The sequence below is a fragment of the Styela clava genome, chromosome 10 (assembly GCF_964204865.1).
Source record: "Styela clava chromosome 10, kaStyClav1.hap1.2, whole genome shotgun sequence".
In the NCBI taxonomy this organism is placed as follows: domain Eukaryota; kingdom Metazoa; phylum Chordata; class Ascidiacea; order Stolidobranchia; family Styelidae; genus Styela; species Styela clava.
The window spans coordinates 18,826,265-18,847,734 of record NC_135259.1 but is presented as its reverse complement, the minus strand read 5'-3'; the positions used below and the strand labels follow the sequence as shown (position 1 = coordinate 18,847,734).

The 21,470-nt window shown below is 34.9% G+C and overlaps 1 protein-coding gene across 1 annotated transcript; it reads left to right on the top strand.

The window, feature by feature from the left end:
• The first annotated feature begins 235 nt into the window (after nt 1–235).
• Nucleotides 236–15,479, top strand: LOC120338101 (uncharacterized). The gene is made up of 14 exons (XM_078117504.1): nt 236–314; nt 833–1,108; nt 1,859–2,116; nt 2,716–3,006; nt 3,768–4,025; nt 4,624–4,908; nt 5,137–5,391; nt 5,889–6,128; nt 8,868–10,435; nt 11,026–11,176; nt 11,276–12,079; nt 12,310–12,525; nt 13,051–13,857; nt 14,251–15,479. The coding sequence occupies exons 1-14, from the start codon at nt 284–286 to the stop codon at nt 14,340–14,342; spliced, it is 5,532 nt and encodes a 1,843-aa protein (XP_077973630.1). The 5' UTR covers nt 236–283; the 3' UTR covers nt 14,343–15,479.
• The last annotated feature ends 5,991 nt before the right edge of the window (nt 15,480–21,470 follow it).

Sequence of the window (21,470 nt, the reverse complement as noted above, 5' to 3'; positions counted from 1 at the left end):
GCGTTTTCATAATGTTTACTGCATTTAGGATTTTAAAGCCCTTAGTTTGGACAACTCTTAGATTATAACATTAGAAGCAATGTAGAAAAAGGCAACAAATTAAATTCAAGCGCATATCATGACTTTGTTAAAAACATATTTGAGAAACTGTAGAATATTATGATGTTAGAAGAGGGATTTTGCAATCAAAGAGTTTGACATTGTTACGTTGTATTGATTAAAATAACAATGTATATTTGTTTCAGTTTTTGGGAATTTTATGGAAATCAAATAAAGCCGAGCTATGAGCCAACGTGAGATACCACTGGCTACAAGTATGTATATGGCATTGTACATTTATTTTTCAGTCTCGAATTCAAGTTATATCAATGATTCAAATTTGATTTTAACGATTTTAATGAGATGTGTTTGTTTAGTGTCCCAATTTCAACAATAGATATTGAACATTCCACGTATACAGAGATATCTACAAATAAATTCCATTTACGAATTTTCACTAATGGTTAAAATTATTCAATTTATAATGTCTATAACTGACATTCACTGTTCCGAAGAATAAATCCGAACTATATCAAGGAACATAAATATAATCAGATTTGTAAACAAACACTATTCTGAGATGGATAAGAAGTTTTATTGATATTTAATATCCACCAGATTTGAACCTGCAACTCCACACAGAGCAATCGGTATTCCCTAAAAAAATTCAGCGTGATGGAACAACCGCAAACGCTTTATGTGTCTTGTGGTACTGTATTCATTATGAGATGGCTTTAATCATTTGAATAGCTTATGTATCTCTTCCTAATTCTTTTGTGTTCTGTATTCTCAGATCTAGAGAAACCAACCGATCTTTGTGTACAGCCTGGACGCAGTTCACCAGATACATCATTCATAGGGAAATTTAATTATCAACAATTACCAGGAATTGAACACGATGTTTACTACAGAAGCTTAACAATAGGAGAAACAATAATAGCCAAAGCTAACCAAGGATTTGCAAACATTGGAAATCTCACTCCTGGTGATACCTATTATATATGGGTTGTTGCCTCCAAGGAAGGGGTTGAAAGTGAACCCTGCAAGCTTGAGGATCCAATACAAACATGTAAGATACATTTATGACTTGTTTTGCTAAGAACAAGACTTGCACATGAATTAAGCATTGAGAACACATGTGACATGCCACATCACCCATGTTATGTACATACTCACCATTTGCTGATTACCCTACATGGGTTCACAAGTTCAAATGTAGTAGTGTATATTTATGTTTGAGAAGATTGCTTGACTCCTCACCTTTGTAGAATGGTTAACATCACCACTGGCTGGCTAGTTGGAGCTATTTAGTCATCAAATTTCTGACAATGGATATGTTAGTATACATATACATACATTGAACATTCAAGACGAAATACATAAAACAATATTTATTGATACATACGGTATATGGTTTTAGTTGTATATATCAAAGCAGCACATCTACATGAATTTCTGCTTTTACCCAATTTTGTAAGCACTACATAGTTGTTGTTATTGAAGTCTGAATTTGTCGAGATTGCAATAAATTTAGTTTTGGCACGAAGCATATTGCTCTATGCACGAATAAAATTCTGTCTTTAAAATTTCTCTCTACACGTCACACTCACAGGGCCTGCCAATCTACATGGGCAAAATTTTTGGCCCTGGTCCAAAAACCTTGCCCACTCCTGATCTAGGGCCTACCAGTAACTTGTTACAGTCGAAGAGATAAAATACCCATAAAACACCTCATGCAAATCAAAATTGAAATTTCATATATTTAAAAAACATTTAATCAAGTGGAATATTTCAAATTTCACATAACTTTTTATTTAAGATCCAGGAAAAGTGGAAGGTCTTACAACTGACAAAATGTCACCAACATCGGAAATAATCAGCTGGAAGCCTGTATTTGGAGCCGATTCGTACTTAGTTAAGAAGAAAAGATTTGATGGCAATTACGAAACAATTCCAACATTAGACACAGAGCTCACACTTTCGAATCTAGATCGTGGTCAAACTTATAAAGTCTGTGTTGCCGCAGTGAATTCAGCAGGAACAAGTGAACTTTCAGATTCGATTTCGTTTACAACAGGTAATTATGGAAGCAGTTATTTTGTATGAAAATAAACATAGAAGTCGGCAAAACTGTAAATGAATAATAACTTTGATATATGTGCACCTGAAATTTGTTAATTTTCTACAACTAGACATAAATCCATTACTGTATATACTTGCTTATAAGCCGACCCATTAAAAACTGCCTTGCAACGATGAATTCATAGAAATTAGCATATAAGCCGACCCCACAAATCGTAAAACAAATCGACAGCACGATTACGATAAAACATAAAATATTTGTACTGTAAAATATTTTTCAATCAAAAAGTGCTAGGATGTGTATGCGAAATTCGACTTTCTGCATAATGATACGAAAGCAAGTATTTATATAAAATTTAAATTTATAAATAGGTGGGGTTTTAAATAACGAAAGATAAGGCAAGCGCATATTTTAATACGAGACTTTACGAGATGAGACAAAAATTGAAATAACTGCATTCACAGAAGCAAAAAGTGCAATACCATAAAAAGGTTTAGAACATTTTTTTCTATGAATGGCAACAATTGTACTGTATGCATGTTTTGGAGGATTTTGTGAAATCTATTCAAACAAACTTGCCTGTATTTCTTCAGGAATGATGCCTCCTTCAGGTTTGGAAGTTTCTAACAATCCGGACAATCCTAGTACATCCATCAACTGCACATTAATTCAACCCCAAAACAAGCCATCATTCTATCATGCACTGGCAATTACGGTTTCGGGGCAACATAGAAGCAAAATTCAGAAAATAGACACAAATTTCTGTATGGCCAGAATATGTGGCCTTTTACCTGGGGTACAATATGTTGTTCAAGCATGGTCGGTGTATGAAGAAGATGAAAAACTAAATAGTGAAAAAGTTCTTTCTACAAAGATATGGACAAGTAAGTCTATTGTTCAAAACAAAATAGATACCAGATATCTATCTAAAAAATTAGTACCAGTATATAGCATTCACATAAATTGATGAGAGGGAAAAATCAAACATTTTAATTTTTTTCAAGTGCATTTTTGCTATCGTTAAGAGTAAACTGTCACTTCTATCTTAATTTACAGTTTACTAATCATAACCCAATAAAAGTTTCATAATATAAAGCATGCAACATCGAAAAACAGAATGCGAACATACCTAGGTATTTGGAGTGTGACTATATTTTATATTCAAAGTTGAAAATGAAATAAAAGCTACAATTTTTTGAAATTCTTATTATAAGGTCATTCATTTGCCTAATATTTATTTTCAAATTTGGACGTAAATACCTTAAATGTCAATCTTATGTGCAAAACATGTTAATGCGGTATTAACCTCGGTTGTGTTAAACTCTGCATTTCACACATATGAATATAAATTGAAGTAGGCTAATAGTCATTTGTTACTGAGTTTGAATGACAAGATTAATTTATTTACAGAACTAGTTTAAGTTATTCAATTAGCTCACGGTAGTTTACAGAATCTTATTCCCAATAAGGATTGATGACTAATTTTACAATAAGGAAGTCGCAGGAAAGCATGATATATATAATCTGTTTTAACTTCAGTATATTAGCAAGTTCCATTCTGCCATACAATACCAAAATACAAATACAAGTCGATGAGCTCAGTTATCTGTAAAAACATTTTTTAACATTTTCGTTTTGTATTCAGGTCCTTGCAAAATATCCAATATTCAAGTTTGTAAAGATTCAACAAATTCACAAATTATTACATGGAATAAGGTTCCAGGAGCAACTTCATACAATGTACAACTAAAGAAAAAGGGAATTGCACCAGTCACATATTCCACAACTGCTAATAATATACATTTCGGAGATTTGGAACTCAATTGTCAATATAGTGTATCAGTAACAGCGTTGAATCCTGGTGGTTTCGGAGAAAAATCGGAATTTTTTTTATTTGAAACAGGTCAGTAAATAATTGTGCAATGATGTGGGGCTCTTAGTGTATACGTGGGACTGTACTTTTGGAAATTATTATTTATGGAATTAATTTATAAAACTATGAAAATCACCTCTATTCTTTGTAACCAATTTTTTCATAGTTGTTTCTTTCGTAGTAATGACTAAAATTGTTTCTTGTTTAGTGTCAACCAATCTCTACTGGTGTCTCTGTCGCAAAACTTACTTATAAATAACTACTAGAAACCAATCATCACTCTTGCAACCCTTTGTATCAGTGCTTTTTACATTTTAGTTAGCATCAAGGCCTGGCTTTGAGCAAACTTTCATGAAAAAAATTCTTGTACCATGGCTGAGGTGGTGTTTTTAAAAACGAACAGAATAACTACCAAATGAACTACCAAATTCTACAGTTGTAATGCGAACATGGAAATGCCAATACAATAAACAACATTTTGATTGTATCAACAACAATGGAATATAAGATAATTTGTACATAATATTCAGCTGTTAAATTCGCCTGTAATATATAATATTAGATGCTTGATAAAAAAATATAGTTTTCATTTTTGCTGTATACCAAATTTACAATCTTTGTATTGTAGCACTTCGCCCAGTGAAAAGTGTATTGATGGAGAACAGCCAGAAAAATCCAACCACTGAACTTATTGTAAGACTCGAAGGTTCAGAAGCATCTTCGACCACAAAATACAAACTCAGATTATTCAACATAAAAGAAGGGACAGTCGAAGAAATTATAAAATCTGGAAATATAATTAGAATGAATGAACTACATGAATGTACAAAATATAAAGTAGGAGTGACTTCAGTTCATGAAACAGATGAAGAACTAGATAGCGAAGAAATATTGTCCGATCCGATATGGACACGTAAGATATTCCATAAGTTTTGAATATAAATATATAATTTAGTGTTGCAAACTCTTCCTCCAAAATTGAGTTGCCTCTGAAACAAATAACTGGCTAACCTATTCCATACATGGCAAGGACTTGTAATCGAAAAGGGTCGGAGAAACGCCATATGATGTCCTATCCGCTTTCCCCTCTCCTGGTATTAGTATGACACTCCTAGCCCATTACCTTGTTTCTATTCTCTAGTTCCGCCATCGCTGTCTGGTGAAACCATGAGCATCAGTCATGACGAACAAAAGTTCATGTGGAACAAGATAGTCAATGTATCGGAATATAGATTTCATTGGAGAGTAGAACATAAAACCTGGCAACAAGAAACTGTTAATCAAGACGAATTTATTTGGGAAAACTTGGAACCTGGGAAAAAATATGAAGTCTACGTCACTGCAATTAATGATAGTGGTGAAGGTGAAAAGTCTCCCATTGTACAGTTTGTCACGGGTAAGCAGAAGTAAAAATGATTAAAATGTTTCTTAGTGTAGATTATTATCGGAAACTATTGAAATCATAGTGTTCACATTGGTCCAAAAATTGAAAATTTAAGAAACTTTATTGATCGTTCGTGTACCCCCAATATTACTTTTCATGTTGTGGTTGGACAATAAAGTCTTGTTAAATGACAGTAGACTCGGTAATTACTGTAGTTATAGGTAATGCTTCTAAGGGGATGAAATTGTGACTTCCCAAGAAGGTCCTCAGATCTTCAACTTATTAAGCAGATTATAGGTTATCCTTTAATTATCCTTTTAACTCAATCTAATGTACCCCTTAAAAAGAAATGTAGCTCTGGGGGTACCAGTACCCCTGTTTCAGGACCCCTGTAATATGGCATTATTGGTAGCGTCACCATCCGATATAGAAATAAGTAATATAGTGACAGGAACAACATTACAGTATATTAAAAAGTTATTCACCCCATTTTCATCAATTTTTTCCAGTTCCTGCTGTTCCAACTGATCTTCAACAACAAATACTTTCAACCCAAGAGGTCAAGATATCATGCAAATCCTGCGAAGGTGCAGACGGATATATTTTCAAAATCAACAATATTAGTTATGTTTCTGAAATTCCTGAGTTTACATTGCAATGTGAAAACCAGGTCAATTTAGAAGTAACTGTGCAGTCTTACAATGATGCTGGGGAAAGCGAGTTATCAGAGGTGTTGAAGTTCAGACAAGGTAATATATTTGAACAAAGTTACAATGTTTTAAAAAAAAGACTCCATATTTAGATATTTAAAAAATAGAGACTTCTGTATTACTATTTTCCTTGTTTTAGTAACATTTAGCAAACTTCTTATATCAGAGGTACGCTGAAATGTCCACTATAACCATCCAATTTCCACCATGTTGTTTCACATAAACTTTCGACTTGACTGTCTGCATTACAGCCGATAAACGCAATATGTGATAATTGAACAAAAATGAAAATGGAGTTTGAATTGTAAAAATGTACGGTAGACATAACAGTTTTGTCAGTTATAGCTTCTTAGAGCTTGCAATTTGAAGACAAAAATGATATGTTTATTCATAATACAGACATTATGTATACGTATTTCAGATATGTTTGACCATTTTGTCATTATATAAACCTTTTATAAGTAGGGGTGTTTGACCCCTCAGATTTGCTGCTTTTTAATGCTCTTAGACCAGTGTTTCTTAACCTGGGTCCGATCGAACCTCTTGGGTTCGGGGGAGCTGTACCAGGGGTTCGACGAAGGTCCTGTGAACTTTTCGTGTATTATATGATTTATTTCTATTTTCGAACCAATTAAATATGTAAAAATAACTATAATTTAAGGCAAACATTCAAATTTCAACATTCAGACCATTCATAGAATAGCTCATTTATGTGTACTATTGCGAAGATAAATGTTTTATGAAACATGTCAATGAGAGACCTCACGCTCTTGGATGTACCTACGTATGGCCTTATTGTATCTAAGGTTGTTATTACAAATCTCGGGATTGTGAACCTGAATATTTTCTTGAACTGCCTGTTATTTATAACCTACTAATACCGCGTTGCTCAATTTTGCGATCAAGTTGAATATAATAAGTGTACATACATGAATTAGAAAGTAGGGCACGTTTGAATTACACCCGTCGACGACCTCAATATAGCGCATAGCCGCTTTTACATATCGTATGTCTGTTTCTGTGAAAAAATAGGCAAATGCTTTTATACCTATCTGACGGCATGTTGAAATCTATGATGTGTATGACTTGAGCCACCAATGTCTTCGTTACATTATCTCAAATTCTGAATCACCAACTTTTATAACAAAAAAAAAACTCTTTTTGCCAAGGAGTAGGGCTGGGCACTTCGATTCGAATAGCAAATTATTCGAAACGGTCCAGAGCAAAAATTTCGAAGCTCCACATACTTGTCTATTACTTCCCGCCAATGGTCCTGTTGAATAACTCATTTTTTTTGTATTGTAGCCGTATTTTTTTCAATGCAATTCTGACATATGACTATTTTCTGTAGTGAGTTATTGATAAATGAGTGTTTTGTTATCGTGCGTGAACGCTCCGCAATTGGTCTTAGTGATGTATTTCTATGTTTTCAGTAAATCATTTGTATACAGGATCAATTAAAATAAAAAAGTCGCTCCCATTGACTCCCAAGTATTCGAGATTCGATTCAAAAAAATAATCGATTCGATTCTGATATCATCAGGTAATCGAAAATTCCCAGCCATTTCTGCCGACGCTATAGTGACATAACAATGGTTTTGACAATACGGCCGTATTGGTATCTATGATTGCACCGCAATTTTCAGAGTGGTTCAACGTTTCCTTTCTCCAAAAACTCCATGCAATTCCGAGGAGTCTTTTTCATGAAATATGCCATCCAGGAAAAGAACTTGGTCCGATGGCTATGTGCAGTATGGCTTTTACCTGCACAACTGAAAGTGACTCAAATGAGAAAATGACATAAAAATTGCTCTTTCTTAAACAAAGCTACGTATCTCTCGGTTGGTCACCAAAAAACGGCAGCAGAAGTGTCACCAATAAATGAATAAAGTTTATAGATTGTTGCATTTTATTCTGCCACAACCAATGGCGCAACCAGGGTTCTTTCGTTTGTTGATACTCTCTTGACAAAGCATGACCTTCAAATTTAACCCGGAAAAACAACATTATTATGCTCAACAGCAAGGCAACGAAATCACATTCTATCCATTAAAGATGGTTACATCCGCTTACCCCTAATAGAGCCTGGTTGCACTCTTAGTTTGAAAATTTGGGGTTCAACAGGAGCTTGCGGAATAGCGTAGGGGTTCGGCAGGCTTACAAAGGTTAAAAACCACTGGCTTAGTTTTTTAGCTTTTTAATGAAATGGCGTACTAATATTCAGAATACTTGAATATGGTTGGGATATTCAACATTATATCTAAATAGTGAGTGACTGCTATCAATCCCATTCATTTTAATATGTGTGTGAACTCCCGATAGGCTAGGATTTATATATTTATCTCGAGGGAGAGGAAAACCGACAAGACGGCTTAATCATATGACAAACCATGACCTCTCGTCCGGTGAGCAGTCCATATCGGGTGTGGGATTAGTTAGCCAGTTATTTATTTTCAGATGCATAGACTTGATGGTGGAAGAAGCCATAACCGGCCTGCTGTACGTGAACCACCCTTTGGCAGTGTGGAGTTCAGCAATCCTCTCGCACATAATTATCTGCACATGAGATTCGAACCTGTGAGCCCATGCAGGGTAATCATAGATGCGGGGGCAAGCTATTCCTTGTGTGTAGCATGATGCGCCACATGGACGAGCCCATATCTGGGCAAATTCACTGTTGAGCTGGCTTAAGAGCAATACAGTAAAACTCGTTTTTTGTTGTACCTGCATATGTCGTTGCAGTCAAATCATTTATATGTACATAAATTTATTTTACAGTTGTCCGTCTTCTGCAACAAAACTTCAAACAAATGGCTGAAAACTTTCTAAACAGAAATATGTTCGTCACGCCAAAGCTCATTCAAGTTCCGAGTGGTGATGTCATAGAGGATCTTGGATTACTTGCAACTCAAACTAAAGAAGGAGGCACTATAATGCTTATGGGAGAGATTTTCACAGGCAAAACTGCATGTTGCAGCTATTTCTTGCAACATGTACCCAATGCGAAACTGGCATTTTTTTTGAATTACGAAGAAGTCAAAACACTCAAAACAAAATTTAATGTGAAATCAATACTGCATAAGTACATGTTTAATCTGTCTAATGAGGAAATGGATTTTTTTTTTCACTGGATGAAGAATAATTCTAACCAAGTTGTATTCATTGTTGACAATTTCAGCTTATCACCTGAATTCAAGCCTCAGCATCTTCTTTATGAGAATGAAGGTCTACCAAATCAAATTTTTTATAACTTACTAGTCACCAATCGTCAAGTATTCCCCAAGTCCCAAGTATTCTGCTCTACATCACATGATTCGGTGAAACAGTTTTTGAACCCCACACTGTCCCTAAATATTGATGGCTTTGATGGTACGAGAATCCTAAATATGAAGAAAAACATTTTAGGAGAGAAAAGCGATATTGCTGATCTTCCCGAAGTTTTCCAATTTTTTTGTGCAATTCCAGGGTTCTGTAAAAGTAGTTTGTACATGATAAAAAATAATAAAATTGAGGCAGATCTCGACTCATTCTCTTCCATACTTGTTCAAATTTTCCTTAAAAGCATAAGCAGATATCCATTGGTTCAGAAGAAAGTCAAAATAAATCATTTGTGGCAGAAAATTAATGAAGTACCAAAAAGAATTGAAGCCGCTAATATTAATCCAGAGAAAGTGAAAAAAAGAAAAGACAGGTCAAACAGCCAATCACAAGTTGCTACATCGGTCATGGAATCGTCTATAAACAGTGGTGGTCTATCATTCTTGGAGTATGAAGAGAGATCCGTTGTCAGCAGAAAACCTTCAATAAACTGTGACGTTTTGCAGGATTACATTACTATTGCCATGTACTTTGCATTTTTCTGCAAATTAGATGATTTCAAGAAAAGATTGAGAAAAAAATCTTTAAAGTTTGGCTCATTTGCAAAGATATGGATAATGATTGCAGGATTGCTGAGAAAAGAAACAATGAAAGCTGCGAAGAAAATATTTGAACCAGCTGATATAGTAATTGATGAAAGAGAAGTTCTCAATAAATGTGAGATTGTAAAGAAATTTATCAAAGACAATATTGGAAATATCCTAAATCAAATTTACATTGAACCACAAATAACTTTGAACTGGTTTTCAATCTGCAATGAACTTAATGATGGAAAACTTTTACAAATGTGCAAAACGAAAATTGAAATTTTAGACAAAAGCACAATTGATGAAGTGGAAAAAGCATCTGAGTTTCTGAGAAGGCTACCAAAAAAATTCTGCTCCAATGTGAAAGTGAAGTACGCCTGTAATGATGCAACAAAAACATTGTCGATAGACAATGCAATAAGAGAGAACCCAAACGGCAATGTAAGGGTTGAATATTCTGCGTAGATATTTATTGAATTTTAGTTTTTAGATTCCCGAATGCATATTATTGAAACTGACAAATTTCGTGTTTCATTTGAGATTTAATGTTCCACTTTAGGACACCAAAAATATATTTTTGTTTATTTCATCTCTACCAACTCATCCACAAACCAGATTCGAAGAAATAAATTAATGCTAGTAGAGCATTGGGTGCTCCCGATATCATAAATATAATTTGATGGCAGATGGGAACATTATTTGGTGCTCCCATAGTATGTGCACCAAGATGGCGCACAGCCTGAACATAGTATGTGTACCAGGTTAGGGTTATCAGGTTGTGCGCCATCTTGGTACACTTTCTTCGGGAGTGCCGAGCATTGTGATCTGTATTAGAAACTTCAATTTTAATTATCTATTGACTATTTAAAGAAATTTGGATTTTAATATTGAAAAAGATGATATGATGGCTTAAACAAATAGAAATGACAATCTGTCTTATGGTCTCCATCCTTGGAAATTGCTACACAATTAATATATTGTACTAATATCTGTAATTTGAAAAAGTTAACTAAATAATTCAATTTTTTCAGCTAATCTTGATGAAGAGCAAAGATTCTTCAAGTATTTTGTCTCTGAAACGCCATTCATCCAAATATCAATCACACCCACACAGTGAAAACTTACGAAGTGTGTCAATGTCATCAATATATTCTGTAGACAAGTCAAACAAGTCAAACACAGGTAATACAATATTTATTTTGAAACTCACCTCAGTGTTTGGAAACATTTTGAAACTAACTTATGTATAGTATTTTGAACTTCAATAATTCTTGTTTTTAGAACCCATTGGAGAAGCCTCTAAAGATACTTCCACAATAGTATCACAGAGCGATTACAGCACCCTACATGCCCGAGAAGGCATATCTAAACTTCCCGTCGATGTTGGATTACCAATAAAGTTCATAAATATTGAAGACAGTCATTCTTTCCAAGGCTACATAAAGCTAAGCAAGGTATTCACCACTCCAAAATCTCTCCATTCTGAATTGGAAAAAGTTTCATGCACTATTCCTGTTTTTTGCACTTCCGTAAAAAAAACAGTGATAGCTACAATTGTCCAATCAGAGAAGGATAAATGGAAAAACATCGGGGCTGTTCAAATATCAAGACAACAGTTTGTACATTGTGAGCTTGATGCTGGGGAAACCTACGCAATTGTTTTGCCATCTGATGCAAGTACGAGAAATGTCCTCTTTCACTTCACTTGCCAAATCTACCCAGTAGGACATTCACAAATAATTAGTGAAGTTTCAATGAATGATGGTGTGGAAACCATAACAAGATCACCAGTGTCTCATCAAAGATTTACCATGAAAATGGGAGAAACAGTCGATATTATGGTAAAGAAGTCTGAGAACGTCATATTTGACTGGAAATATAATCTTGACCCAGAAAACATTAATATTTCAAAAACCCTCAAATGTCATGAGATCGCAGTCAAAGGACAAGAACAGAAAAGTGATACCATCACATGCTCAATCGTGAGTGCTACTACAGTGATTAGTCATATAACGTTCAATGAATGGTCGAAGCAACAATATTTACCAAGTGGAAAAAAATCTAGAATAGTGGAAAACATTCCAGGTAATTTTTTGATACTCCGGTAGTGTGTGTACCAGGTTAGGGTGAGGCCATATTTTTTTTCTAGTTTGCTAGTTTAGTAGCCCCATTCTACTATATGTAACATATGTATATTGAACATATCTATATGTTTTATTATGTCGCTAAAAATCAATCTTAGATTACGATTTCCAAGTTGAAAAACTATATGCTAAATTTATTCATCCTTTATATCTGAAACCTCTTTATTTCAGAATCGTCAATCTGGGTCCAGTTGGTAAATGAATCTCCAAGAAATATGAAAGTTGTCGCAAAATCTCTATCAAGCGGCCATGAAATTGCAACAACATCGACTGGAAGTTCAGCGGTCATAAATGGCATAGATCCGGGAGACAAATATTCTGTCTCCATATTTGATATGTCTGATGGTCATTACCACAAGCTTATATCCAAAACTGACATTCAAACAAGTAGGTTGCAGTTTTGTTGTAGATTTTCACACAACTAACCCAATGTTATATAAAGTCAACATTCTGTATAATTAATATCTTCGTATTTAAACATACTTGAAATAAGATGGGATTTCCGTTTCATTATGGGAAAGAGTCTGTAAGATGGCCCATTTACATGGCCTCTCGTCGGGTTATCATTCCACTCCGGAGGGACCACAACGACCAGCGGTTACGTGAAACACCCTATTATGGCAAAGAGCAAACCAAGTAGCAATGACAAGCATGTTGGTAGCACTTATATGTCAACTGACAAGCCAGCTTTATCAAATAAACACTACATTTTTATTTGTGAAGAGCGAGGTCCAGGGACCCATGGCGTGCGAGCCATCTATAGCTTTTTTGGTGATGGTCAATGGCTCTCTATTTTCTCTGGGTACGAAAATGCAATTTGAAATATGTACCTGTTAGGGATCTCTTTATTCTTTCAACCCTTTGTATTGTTTGAATTACCACATATTTGAGTTATTAAATTTATTTTACTAGGTAAAACAATTGGAGAGGGAGGAGACATTGTTCGTGCTGGAAATTGCACACTTATTTTTCCGGAACGCGCTGTGAAGAATGGAACCAAAATTGAAATATCAGATTGTGCGGAGAGTGTACCAACCTTCCCTGATGAATACTTCTGCATTACACCTATAATGGACTTTCGTTCATCACAAAAAAAATTTGATGAGCCTGTTATCTGCAAACTTACTTTACCCCATATCATTGTAAAAAAAACTATATCTGTCGATGTAATGTGCTTTGAGGACAATAAGTGGGATAAAGTATGCTCCAGTGTTTTGACTGAAAATAGTGCAGTCGAGTTTAGGTGTGACCATTTTTCTCCATATACATTAGCAATAATTATTCAATTGCCATACAGTCTGATTCCCAATATTTCTTTCTGGATGCACAACATGGTGTACTTTGACAAGAATGACAATTTTATGTGTGTCACATGTTTGGATTATGAATCTATCAAGCAGAAATGTAAAACAACGTTAATGGAGGCTAACTATATACCATCTCCATTAATTATCCCAACTTTTGAACTAACTTTCGATAAAACCGCTGGCTTTTTCCTCAAATGTCTTGGTGTTGAGCCAGAGAGGCTAATTGGTGAATGGCAAACAACTCTCAATTATGATTTTGTCAAAGAATGGTCCCACATGCAAGATTTTCAAATGGATAAAGTCGTCGGTCAAGACAGAATCACTCTTCTGTTCAGTCGATTATTGGATGACTCACCCCGACCAGTTGAAAAGAAAACTCAAGTGTCATACCCTCTAGATAAAAATGCAATCAGTAAGTATTCGGATATGCCACATTATTGAAATTTATTTAAATCTATTCGTCTAAAATACCTAAATGTAGCAGCATATGACAAAAGGAACTTCTGGCATATTCTTAATCTGAAAGTCATACATTCAGATATTCAGATTCAGTTAATTTATTTTCGTCATGCATGAAACATTGTAAACACACAATACTAAATCAAGTCGAAAAAACAGACACACAACACAATGTTTCAACTGCAATTTGAAATATAATTTACCCTCAGTTATTGGAAAACACATTTTCTCGATTTTTGAGTGTTGTCTTGACAGTAAAATGTCGAACTAAGTTTTGCCCTAACAATTTTATCTGCTTGGCTGGAGCAAACCACCGACATTTATGTCTATTTATCAATTATTTCAGCTTCAACGGAACCATCAAGCGCAGCTGTGAATGCCATCCAAGGTCAAGGCATAAAAGTTATAAACTATAACCCTGTATTGCACGGTCATTGAAGCAATTAGACCTATTATTCTTTAGGTAGATATTGTGTCACTTCTATGAATGGAGCTTTCAAAAGTTCCATGGCTTCAGAAAAACAGATATCAGTGACAATATACAAATAACTCATCCAATTTTCTTACCAACTCAATGGTTCACATTTCACTTACATAAAAATGTGATGTAATGTTTTCGTTATATAACAATTTGGACATAAGATATTTACACGATGATTTATATGAAATCATGTTCCCCCGTGAGGCCATAAATAAAGCATTTTGACAAGCTGTCTAAAGTTAGACTATCAATATTTTTATTACTGTTAGACCCCTTTAGTCGATAATTTGTAACTACATCTGTTTTATTAACCATGTAATGCAATATTTTAATTTTATATCAAGTATTATTATTTCTTGTTAATACTTGTGAGCCTGATTAGTTTGAAGATTTCTGACTAATATTATTTTGATTATTTATGTAGTGCATGCTTTTAATTTATTTTAGTTTTATTAATTTCATTTTGATTATATAAAGTCAGTGCTAGTTGATAATAAATGATTACTTAAATGAGTCAAGTTTATACAAGACCACCAGGGTCAAAGGTTATCAGTTCCATAATCTATCAAGCACTCACGTCCTGATTGGCCCTGTCTACAAAATTACATTTTTATGTTGGTAGTCCTGAAGTATGCGTACCAAGATGGCGGACACTGAAATGTAATATGTGTACCAGGTTAGGGTTGAGCCATAATTTTATTCCGATTTTCTTTATTTTAGTTCTATTACAATTTCGGGGACTGGCCGAGTGACTCCCATAATAGTAGTACTTAAAATTATGACCTTACCCTAACCTGGTACATATATTACATTTCGGTATCCGACATCTTGGTACACATACACATATGTGAATGCTTTTGCCATGTGCCTGCATTATTTGTTGGGAATACTCTGTGGCATTGGGCTGCTTAGAATGATGGGATAATCAGCAAAACGTATGGCTTGGACCAGGGGCCAAAGACTTTGCCCACCAAGACTGGCGGTCCTTGTGAGTGTGGCGTAAAAAGTTTTATTATTGTTTGTATTTTATTATTATGAAGTGTTACAAAAGCAAAAGTGGAAAACAATAGTCCTCGTGCCAAAACTCAATTTAATCGCAATCTCAACAAATTCTTTGAGCTAATTATTTAGCTAATACATCAAAATTCGATATCAGTTTGGTTGTGACAGCATCAGGCTGGCCAGATTAAATTACACAACGGGCCGGATTTGGCCCGCGGGGGGTAATTTCCCCATGTCAGTTTTAGCAGTTCACTTTTTTAACTTTTTCTTTTTGTAATCCATTTACTTTTTTAAAGTCTATGAAAAAGATGGACATGCAGCGCTAGCTTCGATGAGTGTAGTAATTTAGGTTCGTAGGGACGTAAAAATGATACTTCGCGATACAGATTGCAAGCTAAAATTCTGATCTAGAGAAACTTGGGTATATTCACTTGCTATGTATATGTATGCAAGTGTCTTCAAAATCATCAGCAAATTATATGGGTTTCACATATTAATCCATGGAGATAGGAAAGCCGATACGACGGCTTAACCCTAGGGCGAACCACGGCCTCCCGTCCGTTACCATTTCATGTCGGGTATGGGATTAGCTAGTTATTTGTTTTCGGAAGCATGGTTGAGGAAGTCGTAACCGACCAGAGATTACGTGAACCACCCTATGGCAGCGAGGAGTCTAACAATTCTATCGCACATCCCCATCCACATCTGGGATTCGAAACTGCGAACCCACGCAGAGTAATCAGAGGCGCAAACCCAGGCCCGCCGCTTCATTATTTGTGGTCCGCGTTGCATTAGGAGAAAAATCACATATTGTGTTGCTCAGTATTATGGCTAGTTGAGGCATCTAGTAAAGTTAATATTGTGCTCGGCTAGTCTAAGTTGTTACCTGGATGTCTAGATCAGTGGTTTCCAACCTTTTTTGGCTCGCGGCCCTCTTTGGTGGTATACACATACCTCGCGACACCCTCCCTCACTTTCCATACTCATCAAAAAAAAAAAAGTTTGCAATTACACTTGAAGCAAAATATTTGAACTTTTTTGTCAAACTTTTTTCTCCGGCCCCAGGATTTACAGTAATTAGGTGTGTTTATATACAATTTACATCCTACAGTTAAAATATATCAGCGAAACATTGCGGAGGAATTTTTTTTTCTTTAAAATATATTGAAGGTCATCCAAAATTTCCAATATTGTGTAATTACTGAGTGATATGTACTATTTCAAATATAAGTTAAATATAATTTTTGCAAACGATTAGATTTTTGATTTCGTGTGTGCGCTAGATTGTAAGTTGGGCAAAATAGGGCCATGACTGAACATCTTTATCTTAAGGGGTGTCACCGCTTTCATGGTTCAGTAAGTTGCAGAACCGAAAAAAAATGTTTATTTGGACAACATGTTGCTCTCTCCTTCCCAATGGCTTTGCCAAAGCGATTTGTGTCCCACACATTCTGATAATTCATTTTTGTATTGATGCCACATGAGTATGATGAAGCCTTCCTGCCAAAGCGCTTTGCTATTGACGCATAATTGGACACGAAATGGACATAACGATCGTTTCAATATTATGTTGTTATTGTTATTATTATTTTTCTCCGTCATTATCATTAAAAAATCGCTTTTCTCTTCGAATACTGGACCAAGTGCTTTGAAATTTTCAGTGGTTAATAAGCGAGTGCTAGCGCTGCCGGCTCTTGAATCTCTAGATTGGTACACACGTGGCGCTGCCGGCTCTTGAATCTCTAGATTGGTACACACGTGGCCATGAGCTTATACTGAATGATACCGATGTTATATTGCGATGTTGTAAGTATGTTTCACCAGAAATTACTAAAATAAAGTTTTAGGCGTTTTCATATTCAGCATATTAACCAAAACCAATAATATACTAGTTTTCTTTATCTGACGTGTGAGTGAAATGTCTATTCAAAGAAGTAAAGCTAAAATAAGAAAATTCATTTCAAAATGGAATGGCTAAATACAACAGTGAAGTGTTCGACACTAATTTGCAATCTTGATACCGGTATGCATAGGCTAATACAACTGCTAAACTTTGGGAAATTTATTGCTATTCCACGTCAAGGAATGTGATAATCCACAAAGTTTGTCGGGAAGTGGCACCTGATAGTGATTTGGAAAAGGAAAATCATGGGAGGGAATAAGAAGTTGACTTTTTGAAACGCCATTTGAATAATAAAAAGCACATTGACGCACTAGATGCATTAACTCAGAAGCGAAACGTGGAAGCAAGAGGAGGTCGTTTGAACTTTTTCACCGCAATACCGATCGCTGACGAAAGTGAAGTTTTGAAAACCCCATCAAATGAAATGAAGCCTTACATAGATAGTGTTCCACCACGTGTTAAGCTGAATTCATCAATATTGTCCCGCAAATTAATAAATAGTCGCATGTCAACATACACTAAATTGCCACATTTATGGTGAAGCAAAAATTGCGGCTTCGAATTTTTGATAAGCATAGACTTTGTCGCCAGGGAAGAAAACATGCGAGCATGAGAAAAATTAAATTTCATACTCTGATCAATTACACATTTGTTCATGATTTGATTTTTCTGTATTCACCAAGCTTTGTTATCAAATTTACTCATCTGGAACAACACACCATCACTACTTTTATATGAAGTTGTTTCATATCATTTGTTAGTGGTAGGACATTAGACTAAAAATACCTAAGTCCAAGTACACGAATCAGAAATAAATACCTGGTTGACACTTCCTATTTACGACATAGACTGGTAACCATACAACAGGCTGTGGTTTGGCATACAAATAATGCAATTATTTGAGAAGGAAAAAAAAAATTTCCCTCGATATTTAATTTACGGAAAATGGATTCGGTTATCTTAATATAGGAAAGCTTATCAGATTGAGTAAAGCAGACAGGGGGCGATGGCGGAATTGTGGTATATTTGAACAAGTATGCATATCCAAGTGATAGTTGTTACTAATATGGCACTCAAGGCTCATTTGTGGCCATGGGAAGTGGTAAACAAAGATTACAGATCTCACAACTCCCTTGATCATGTACTGATAGTTGGTAGTTAGAACCAAGCCATTGGCACAGTCAGGGATATTTTGACAGAAGGGCTCAATCCCTGTCATCACCCACTCAACACGAGGCCCGTTCACAGCTATTCAACCCTCTTTGTGATTCTCCAAAAATACCAATGTAAAGTAAAAAATAACGGCCATTCACAACCCTTTAGATCTCTCGAAGTTTGGTGTTATTTTGAAAATACCAATGAAAATTAAAAAATAACGGCTGAAATGCTAGTCACCTTTATTGAAAATTTGTCTAAAATTTTTTCTGCATCATTATTACCTTTCAGATGACTGAAAGGTTGATCTTCAATAATCACAACATCACTGTCTGAATCTAGAACATTAGGATGGATAAATAATGAACTATTAGACTGGGAAATGCTTGTTCAGCACATTGCTAGTTTAATTAATGATAAAAAAAAATAAGATTTAATACCATTGAAAGAAAATTGAATACGATTGAACTGAAGACAAAAAAATACCTCTAAGTCTGAAATATCTGATTTAAAATATGCGTCTTCCTAAAACAGAACTTGGTGTTTTAAGTTGTGGTAGCAATATATCAACAATGTATTATCATATTTTTATACAAATTCAGGTCAATACATCGATAAAAAAGTGATCTTACCCAGTCCCAAAATTAAACCATGGTTCTTGAGTAATTCTCACACTTTATATCAACACTTGGACGAATTCCGAAAACAAACGTTATCCACATTGGTCGATACAAATAAAGGCTATACACACAATGCTACGGTTTGTACCTGTCGCGATAACTATTTATCGGGGAAGCCTGGAAGCAGCGACAATAACCTATTTCATTAAATTCAACGTACTATTAATAGGAAGTAGTTATATCATATTAAAATCCATAGTTACAATCCACATTCTCTACACGGCTACTCTGAGCTCGAATGTATCAGTAATCAAGTATTACGTTTGCAAAATACCTTATTATTCAAATAAGGTCATCATATCATAATTCAAATAAAGATTTTTTACAGTAGACATCAAGTTTAGACTATTACACGCCTATTCTGCAATGAAGTTTTGCTGCTGTGGGTTTTTGTATTCTGTATTCTGTAGATATCACTTTGATAATTAAGCAAAGTTTATTGATCATTGTATCTATCATGTTTCTTTTTTTTCAAGTCATCATATTTCTAAACTTACTTCTTAGGCTACTGTTAAATGGAAAGGTTGAGAATATAGAGGCTTTACCTCTTAAGATCTGTCAAAAATCTGTTATTTAGGTTGACTAATCATCAAACAATTACATATTTCTCACACATATTTCTCTATTAGATTCATCAAATAAACATAAGAACCCTATTAATACTGCAATTCGAAGAGGGTTGAGTTAATGTGGTATTTTATCATTTGCGGAGAAGCTTTTTGTTCAGCACTAAGCTTTAGAGCAAGGTCGTCCAACCTTTATGGCCGAAGGGCCACATTTAGTTTACTAATAAATGCGCGGGCCACCTAACATGGCATTATGTTCTAGTTTTGCTACACTGACTACAGGTTAATGAAAAAACAAACAATTCCTGCACACCAAACTTTCACAATTATTGTACCAACAAAACTGTTGTTTCCCAACCATTTATGGGGCGTCATCAGTAGTTATTTCCGAAAGTTTCGCCAAAGACAAGCCAAGACGCTTGATCGTTTTCATCCCAGCTCCCAACAGACCAATGCCTCTAGTCGTACCCTTAATAGGCCCAATGGCTGCGAGCTCTGCGGTAATTATAAAATCATTATTAACTCCCCACAAGAAGATCGCCAACTGAGCAGTGCCTTGATGTCAGTGCTTTCGTCAAGCACTAAGGAATACGATGAAAATGTTCCCGCATCTTTCGGCCAATTAAAGTTTCCGCTATAGAGTTCTCAAGCTCTTCGACATGGCGAGTCATGGTCTGTCTTGACAGGCTATTTTTGCAAGCACCACTTTTATTTCCGGACGTAAACATTGGCAACTCGAAAAATACATAATATACATTTATTAACAAATTTTCAATCTGAGAATGGCTTCGATTGTTTTGCGATAAGGTCATATAGACTAGTAGTAGAAGACCAAGTTTGTAAGCAGCTATTGCACCTTTATTTATCGATATCTCCTCCTAGTTGGTTTCGATTCAAAATGTCATTAATGGCTCGTCTGAAAGGGCTGGCAGGGCGCATTTCAGAAAAATAAACAAATCATTTGGATCACATCTTTGTATACTACATCACTTAAAATATAGTTTTACTCCAATTTTTTTATTATTAAATTCTGAAAAATTCGAAATGCTTCGGGCTACGGGTTCGACGACCCTGCTTCAGAGCTTTAGAGAAAAATCATTTCGACGATATTGCGCAACAGTTGATTTATTTATGACATTTTAAGCACGCCTATTGAGCAATTAAGTTTCGCTTCTGTTATCTTTTGGAAATCTGCTCACTTCACAAAATATACTGTATATATATATAACATTTGTATATATAAGTAAACTCTGTAGATCAGTTTTGTACTTTATCGTATTTTTTTTTTTTGATTCAACTTATTTACTAACTTTCTTCTTATTCTGTTTCTGTAAAATAAAAAAATTAACAATAACTGTTTCTAGTTTCGTATTTATTTCTTGCTGTTCTTGTTGAGTTTCTTTGTTTTTTCTTTCGATTGCAATATTTTCTTCAAACAATAAAAGGTAGATTTCAATCAGAATAAATATTACTTTTTTCGCCTCATTAGTAAATCAGTTATCAGTCAAATCAGCTCATGCCAAATGTGTGTGGCGCTTGTGGAGCCTCATAGTGAATATCTAAGCGACACAAATTAGTAAAATGATGTGTATGTAATTCTTGTTTAATACCGGTTTTTGGGTCTGTTTGGAAAATTTTAATTTTTAACATGAAATCAAAATTTGAATAAGGTTTTTATTTATATGCAATGTAGGACCCAGCTAGAACTACTTATAAGATTGAAGTATCTTTTCGTGCGATTAAACTGGACCAAATGGGCGTTTACCAAAGGTATCAGAG